This window comes from Suricata suricatta, chromosome 12, assembly GCF_006229205.1.
Source record: "Suricata suricatta isolate VVHF042 chromosome 12, meerkat_22Aug2017_6uvM2_HiC, whole genome shotgun sequence".
Lineage (NCBI taxonomy): Eukaryota > Metazoa > Chordata > Mammalia > Carnivora > Herpestidae > Suricata > Suricata suricatta.
The window spans coordinates 91,039,998-91,048,346 of record NC_043711.1 but is presented as its reverse complement, the minus strand read 5'-3'; the positions used below and the strand labels follow the sequence as shown (position 1 = coordinate 91,048,346).

General features: G+C 54.1%; 1 protein-coding gene across 1 annotated transcript in view; it reads right to left on the bottom strand.

Annotated features, from left to right (window-relative positions):
- HNF4A (hepatocyte nuclear factor 4 alpha) overlaps positions 1-4,283 on the bottom strand; it is a 19,859-nt gene extending 15,576 nt beyond the window's left edge. The window contains exons 1-2 of the mRNA XM_029917953.1: positions 4,063-4,283; positions 274-448 (exon numbers count right to left, since the gene is read on the bottom strand). Of these exons, the coding sequence (XP_029773813.1) occupies positions 274-448; positions 4,063-4,177 (290 nt within the window). The 5' untranslated portion in view covers positions 4,178-4,283. The remainder of the gene's footprint in view (positions 1-273; positions 449-4,062) is intronic.
- Between the last annotated feature and the right edge of the window lie 4,066 nt (positions 4,284-8,349).

Genomic DNA, 8,349 nt, shown 5'->3' with positions numbered 1-8,349 from the left:
AGTTAAATACATGCAAAGGCTCAGTATGTCTGGCATATAGTAAGTGCTCAATAAAGGGCAACTGGTAGCATTATGGTCAGTAAATGAAGTTCCTGGAATGGATTTTCCCATTTGGATCTCCAAGGCCTTGGAAACCAGAGGAAGCTTAAAGTCCTCAGAAGGAGGCTGTTTCTGGAACCTAGTCCAGGAGAAGACAAACTGGGGAATATCGTGAGCTCAAGCAGACCCATTTCCTAGCTAGAGAAATCAAGGCTCCAAGCAGGGGCTCCTCACCTGCAGGAGTACATGTGGTTCTTTCTCACACTCCTCCGGAAGAAGCCCTTGCAACCGTCACAGCTGGAGGCACCGTAGTGTTTCCCGGTGGCCCGGTCCCCACAGATGGCACACAGGGCGCTGACACCCAGGCTGTTGGGTGTGTTGAGGTTGGCACCTTCTGACGGGGATGTGTCTGCACCAGATGAGACAAGAGTGAGGGCCCAGGAGGGCAGACATTCACATGCCAGAGGCCCTGCACCCCTGGTGGTTTAGATTCAGAAACCAATATGAGCCTTGAGGGCATCTCCCCGGGGCTTTGGCCTCACTCAGACCCAGGTTCCCCCTGCCCCAGTGACCTTGGGCAAGTCCCTTGGCATGTGGAACACCCATTTTGCATCATCACTTAGGGATGGTTGTGACACTGACTTAATTCACAGAATCATTTGTGAGGACCTGCTTCTCCCCATGGGGGAGACTGTCCAGCTTTCTCTAGGAAGTAATGAAAACCTGGCCAACTGCTCGGGTGCATCTAACCCTTACAGACCCTGGCCGACTGGGCCGAGGGGGCGGTGGAAGGGACAAACACACCCCAGCATCTACTCAGGACCTGCTCGGCTCCTGTCCATTTTTCAACGTACCCGGAGGCCTTGCGAACTCTCCCAACAGAAAGACCTGCACCAAAGACAGCGGCCCATCTGTCCTCCTGGGGGTCGTGGCAAGGATCTGGGCACCTCTAGAATGCTTTCTGTCCCAGAGGCAAAATCTAGTGCATGTCTATAAGTCTCAGAGGGGGGAATAATAGGCAGGTGGCAAAGATGGGGAGGGGGTGCTTGGAGTCCCGGGTGCTACTGCTGATGCTGCCACTAACTCACCTGTGACCTTGGACAAGCTCCTTTTCCTTGCTTCAAGTTGTCCTGGGCCTCAGTTTCCCTAACTGTAAAAGGTGGTGGTTCAACTGGTCTGGTTGTTGGCGGTTTTTGTTTTTTTTTTAATTTCAGAAGCTGAACCATATTTTTGTAAGCAAATCTTCCATCAAGGATAGACCTCTTGGAAGAGATGATAAACACCACGGACCATCTCCGAAGAAAAACGCGTCCATATGCACACCAGTCAGACACACATGTGTTTGCAAAGAAATCTTAAATCTGACCCTGAATTTCCAGGGCACACCCCACTGAGGACTGGAGAGGGGCATCAGGCTGCAGTTAAGAGCACACGCTCTGTGGCCCTGCTGCCAAGCTTAGGTCTCAGCTTGCCCGCTTCTTCGCTGTGTGTCGTTGGCTAAGACTCTCGGGAGGATTCTGTGAATCAATGTATGTGACGTGCTTGGTACATAAAAAGCACTGGATCGGCTTGTGAGATAAAATCTTTCTGCGAAATTGAACCCCCGGAGCAGATGTCATCCAGCCTCCAGGCATAAGCGGACGCCGCGGCACCTCCTCTCTGCTGTTGCCTGGCTGAACAGCTCCTAAGCTTCTGAGGGTGTCCGGGAGCGTGGCCCCCCCACTTGGTGAATTATTCCCGGAGATGGGGATAATTGTTAAGCCATGTTAGTGCCCTTTCCCCCTCAGCCTCACCTCCCCCAACCCCTGGTGAGATATGACCCCCACAACTCCTGGCCATTTCGGCGGAGGCTGGGGGCAGGGGTTCCTACATCCTGGGCAGAAGGGGTTGAGTGACGCCAAGTGTGTCATCTCACTCACTCGGGTTCGGCCGATAGGCTCCATTCTTCAAGTGAACACACCAAGGCCCAGAGAGGACGAGCGACTTGCCCAGGGTCATCACACCGCTGGGGAGCACAGGAGGTAGATTTACAGCCCAGGTGTGCTGGACAGCTCTGGCCAGCACTGCTGTTATTGGGGTGCCTGCTGGGGCCTCTGATAAACAAAGCAGGTGCCCTGTCTTATTTAACCCTCTGGTTGGCTCTGAGAGGCGGGCGCTATCATTTATTCCCATGTGACAGATGAGGAAACAGAAGCTCAGGGAGGAAGACGGCTTGCAGAGTGCACACAGTTAGGAAGGGTCAAGGCAGGACCTGAGCCCAGATACTTCTGGCTCCTGAGCTGGAGGCTGTGCTGTCTGTGGGACACCCAGTGGTGGCCTCTGTCTCAAGTGCACAGGACTCGTGGGAGGTGCAGGCTCCGAAGGGGTGATGGGGCCAGCCCTGGCGAGCAGTCTGGAGCTGGGCAGTGTGGCCGGAGTGTGACAGCATGTAATGGCCCTACAGGGTCACACGACACTCTGCCTAGTGAAGAACCTTCTTGTTTACCATTTCCTGGGTCTTTTCCCCTCAATTCACTGATGTGGACACTCCTGCAAGGTGGCTGGCCAGCAGACCTGATGTGATCAAGCCCATTGTACAGAAGATAGAGAGGCCAGGAAAGGGGATATGATGTGCCCAAGTCACACAGTGAGTGGATGGCAGGAGACACGAGCAGCTGGTGAGGCTGACCGTGGGCAGGGCAGTCACATCTTTCTGGCTGAGCCAAACTGACTGCAGCATTCGAAACCTGTGCTGATGCTGTGGAGCCATGGACGGAAGGCAGGTGGCAGGCTGAGCTCGGCCACTGCCAGCCACCTCTGGCTGGGCCCTTTCCCTCTAGAAGTTTCCTGGCTTCCAGGCCTCCTCCCTTCCCCTACCTCCTTTTGGAGGAGTCCTTCCCATCCCTGATTCAGATGTGCTCTTGGTGATATGGGAGCAGATACATAAACCTGGGGAGAGACACACTTGGGCAAGAAGATCCACTCAGAGAGAAACGAACGTGTGGCTGATGGGAATCTCCTTTGGTAAATGGCAATATCAAAACCCCTGCATATCACGTCTGCATGACCATGTTTACCAGAGAGGACTGACCTCCCCCCGCCCCCGCTCCCCGACAACACCCAGCACAGGGATGTGCACAGTGCACCCATTCACAGGCAGGTACAAACAGGGCCACGAGACAGAACATGTGTACAGGACATACATCCAGAAAGCACAGGACACACAGACAAATCCACAGTCACGACACACGTACATACCTTCCCAGCTGCTTCTGTGCATAAGTGAGACAAACACTTATGCCCCTAGAGACACCAACAAACACAGACAAATGGAGACAGACATGGAACAGCACACACAGATAAATGAACACAAATACGCCAGTGAATTCCCGATGGCACTTGGCTGCCAACATAGCACACCACCCCCCATCCACACGTATGCAGAAACTGTGCACGTACACAAAGAGGAAGTCATGAGCACACACAGCACTCACTGACAACTAGCATCTCATTGAGCAAAATTTCCCTTAAGAGCTCCAGTTTTTTCTAAGTGGGGCGTTCACCCCAGGAAAGTCCCAAAGACACCAAGTAGTGTCTCCTTCCAGCATCTCCAGGGACCAAACACACCTCTCTATGTCTCTGGACCTAAGCCCAAAGAGTTCGTGGAGGGGCCTAGTTGGGCCCAATTACTGGAGCCAGATGCCAAGTGGGAGCTCATGGTCATGTTCTCGCTCCCAGTGACGCTCTGAGCAGACATCGTTTTGAGGTAACAGGGACCAGAAGAGCCAGGCAGGAATCCTGGGACCTACTCTTGCAAGGGATTTGCCCATGCAGGCCTCCCCTCACCCAGAATGCCTCTGGTCGCTGTACCTGGGCACAATTTTTCCACCTAGCAACACCTATACTGGCCTATAGGCCCAACCTGCCATTTGCTACCATTTCCCCCTACCCAGCCAGCCCAGCATCCAGTGCCACAGACACGCTCCCGTATCTGGGCACACCCACCCCCAAGTGGCACGCCTGGGTACACCTGCCCCCACCTACCATTGCCCATGGTCAACACCTGCACATTCTCGAATTCCAGGGTGGTGTAGGCTGGGTCCAGCGCGGCACTATAGTCAGCCATGTCCATGTCGACAAGGGTTTTGGAGAGGCGCATCCTCCCCTTCCACACCTCAGCCGCTTGCCCTGCCCAGGACGCCCACCCTGAAGGGTCCGGACAGAGCCCCCGGCCCCCACCCTCCGTCCTCCCGCCGTCTCCTCCCAGGGGCCCTCTCTGCCTTCCTGTGTTTCAAACCGTCCTCTGGGAGGATCTGCCTGGAGTCTCGGCCTAGCCCCTGTGAAGGGGTGGAGGCCCGGGGAGGGGTGGGGGTTAATGGTTAATCGGCTCCCCCACCGGAGGATAGCTGGGCGGGGCTGCAGGGATTTGGCTGTTTATCGGCTTCTGGTGCACACCAGGGTTGGGGCCCTAACCCCCCCCTCTCCATAGTCACTATGGATTTCTGTAAAACGGGCGCACTAACTCACCAGCACTCATGTGACCCCTGACTCAGCCATGCCCCCAAGTCATCGTCACCCTGAGTCCGGCATTCTAACCGATATGCTGACACTCACAGCCCCCCTCTGAGATGCCCCAGTTCAGTAATCTCCCAGATCATTGACTTCTACCTTCAATGCTCTTGAAGAGATAAAGCTGCCTTGTGGCACATGAATTAAAAACCTAAATCCCAAGGCCCAGACACCAATCTTCTAGATCCTCCTTCTGGGAACTCCCTTGCCATTTCCCATCTCCCTGGGGAGCAGCATGGGTTCACCTCTGGGTCCCCATGACCCCACCATGGCCACCACCAGGCCCCCAGTAGCACCAGCTGCTCAGGTCAGGTGTCTCCTCCTCCTGTTTCCTTCCCCCGCCCACCTTGACAGCCGGAGACAAGGCTTGCAGCCCCACAGACCTGGATTACGCTTAGGCGCCTACCCCCTACTAATCGGGACTTTGGGTAAATGATTCTCCTCTTGGGGTCTCAGTTTCCTCCTCTGTAAAAGGCATATTAGACCTCAAAGGGTATTAAATGAGATGGTATCAGGCAAACATCAGGCAGCACCTAGCAAGTGGCCATCCTGTCTTCCCCACCCCATCCCTTTCCTGTCCCATTCTTCTCTCCACCCATCACCTCCCCCAGAAGGGCCATCGTGGGCCAATCCCCCAAGCAGTTAGGTCCCTGAATTTGGTTTAATGCTCTGCTGTTGCCAAAATTCTTTTTTTTTTAATGTTTTTATTTATTTTTGATACAGAGAGAGATAGAGCATGAGAGGGGAAGGGGCAGAGAGAGAAGGACACAGAACCGGAAGCAGGCTCCAGGCTCTGAGCTAGCTATCAGCACAGAGCCTGACGCGGGGCTCGAACCCACGAACATGAGATCTGACCTGAGCCGAAGTCAGAGGCTTAACCGACTGAGCCACCCAGGCGCCCCTGTTGCCAAAATTCTTAATGCTTTTCCAACAAGGGGTCCTGCAAATTCTGCAGCTGGTCCCGCCTACCCTCAGCAAGCAGGCACCCTTTTCCGGTCCTGCCCTCCAGCCCCATGGCCCTCTACCCAGGCCCTGTCTAGAGCTCCCCACCTAGCCGGGGAGGTGAGGTCGCAACGCAGGAGGTAGAAAGCAGGCAAGGGCAGAAGGGCCTAGATTTGGGAGTCTGGGAGCCTGTACTCTGCCAGCCGGAGCCAGAGTAGGGGAATCAATGAGAGGTGATTGGGGAGGAGCGGGAAGGGGAGTAAATGACAGAGTGAATCAATGAACGAGTGGGTGAATTAGAGAGTGAATCGATGAGCAAATATGTGAGGGAGTTTATGTGTGGGCAGATCCGTGGCGGAGGCGGTGCGTGTGTGCGGACACGCAGAGGGGTCCTCCTCATATTCCTCCCGTTATCGGAAGCCTTTTCTCTGCCCTGTGTAGGCTTGTCCTGCCCCCCTCCTTCTTCCCCCCAGACCTGAGATAACTGGGGGTGGGGGGAGGACGGTTCTAGAGGAAAAGAGAGGCTGGGCTAGGTGTCAGGAGACCTCAGTCCAGGAGCTCTGTCACTATTCGGATGACTTTGTTCAAATTACATCTCCCTCAGGGCCTCATTTTCCCCATCTGTAAATTGGGGAAGATCTTAGCCCATTTGTCTGTTGGTCAGGACAAGAGCCCCCAGAGAGGGAGGAAGAGAGAGCTCCCCATCCCCCAGTCTGCACTTGGAGATTTGTTAAGGGCCCAAGGAGACTCCAGCTACCGGTGGATTCCTCTCGTGCCTGCCGAGGACGGCTGATCCCGGCTCCGGCAGCGGGTACAGCGCTCAGCTGGGCAGGAGACCTGACTGAGGGATAAACGCAGAGGAGAAGGAGGGACAGCTCTGGGAGGGGCTGAGCCCATGTCCTACCACCTGTCTGGCACCTGTGATAGGCCACGCACAGCTACTCCCCTCACAACTCAGCAACCTGTGGACCTGCACAGACAGCCACTTGTCAGTTCTAAGAGGCACACTTCCCCATTACCAAAATGGGGCGGGATTATCGGCATGTCAGAGTTTGACTGGTAACAAAATTAGCACATTTTCAATCTCTATAGGTGACACCTTAGATTGAACTAAATACGGTCTCTGATCGCCTGGGGTGAGCGGTGTCATGCCACACACAAGACCGCTTACACCTAAGAACCTCCGGATGGACAGTCCGCATATGACGAGCTATGAAGTATGCAAACTTTACCAAACACGCAACACACGTGACCCACTGTTTCTGAGTCACAGCCCAGAAATCTGCTTCATACCCTGCCCATGTCCCACACATCACAACCTACTCCGTACGTAAATCTATCCACTCTGGAACTGCAACTATTCACGCCCGAGCTTTTATGATTTATTTCTCTCTTAGCTGACCCCAAACATATCTTCTAGATACTTGTCCCCCATATAAACAACACACCACCTATAAGATCCACTGGCTCTGTGATCTCAAGCAAGTTATTATTTTGGAGCCTCAGTTTCTCCTCCTGCAAAATGGGTCTAATGTATAGTTGGTTGTGAAGATTAAATAAAATTATATTATAAGGGTTCTTAGCCCTCCTTCCCTCTCTCTCCAGCCATTTAGAGGATTAACCATAGGCCCTCAGAATCAGAGCTGGGTCAAAATCTAGGCATTGCCAACTTTCCCAAACTGTGACATCAGGTCCTACCTGACCCAGCCTTAGTTTGGCATTAGATTGATACCTTCTTTGCAGGGATGTGAGGGGCATTAAATGACCAAGTGTAGGCATCTGGCACAACAGAGGCAATTATTGTCACTGGTGGTTAACTCCTTGACACACTAGCCACACAATCGGTCACAATCAGGACCCCTGCTCAGGAGAGCTCCCCAGGATACAAAGGCTGTTCTCTCTGCCCCGCCCCTTGGGCTGTCTGACCCCCTCCCTGTGCGGTGGCTCCCACGAGATAACAGAGGACCTCAGAGCTCACAGAGAGACCCAGCTCCTTTATGTTGCAGATGCAGAAACGGAGGCCTCTAGAAGGGAAGAGGGGGGCTCTAGAAGGGAAGGGGGGGCTCTAGAAGGGAAGGGGGAACTCATTTGGGGCAGCTAGAGGGGGAGGGGTTGCTGCAGACCCAGCTGTGGGCAGGGTACTCAAGCCACTGGTGTGGACAGTGGTTAAGAGCTGCCAGTCTGGACCATTTCATTTTTCTTTTAAACTATAATAATGGCTAATGTTTCTGGAGAGATTCTGTGCTAGGCCTGGTGCTAAGAATCTTCCGCTCCTCTCATTTTATCTGCTCTGCTTTACAGATGCCGAAACTAAGGCTCAGGGATGGGAAGTGACTTGCCTAAGGGCACATAGGAGGGGCTGAGTGCAGAGCTTAAGGGCTTCACCCCATATCTCTGCCTCCCTTCAAAGTCCCAGAAAGGACAACAGAGTCCCGGAGCTTGTGACTCTGTCATGTTCCTGCCGGGAGCTCAGGGGTCTGAGGAGCCAAGGAGCCTGTCCCTGGGCATGTGCAAGCCCAGAGGCACCCTCCAGACGCTGGCCCCCCAGGCCGCCTGGCATCTTAGCTCCCCCTGGGTGCTAACCACCCTGTATCTCCGGTCTCTCCTCGCCCCACCCCCACCACTCGGGGACCTGGGACTTATCAAGACAAAGAACAAAAGTCGTGGGGGAAAGAAGCCAAGAGCCATCTCCACTCTGGGGTAGGGCCCTCCAGTTTCGCCCCTTTGAAATTTCAAATTCCAGTTTGTGGACAAAGTCCTAACTTTCTCACAATATAGGTCCCTAACCACTGACCAAACTCCAGTCCAGGCAGCCAGCAG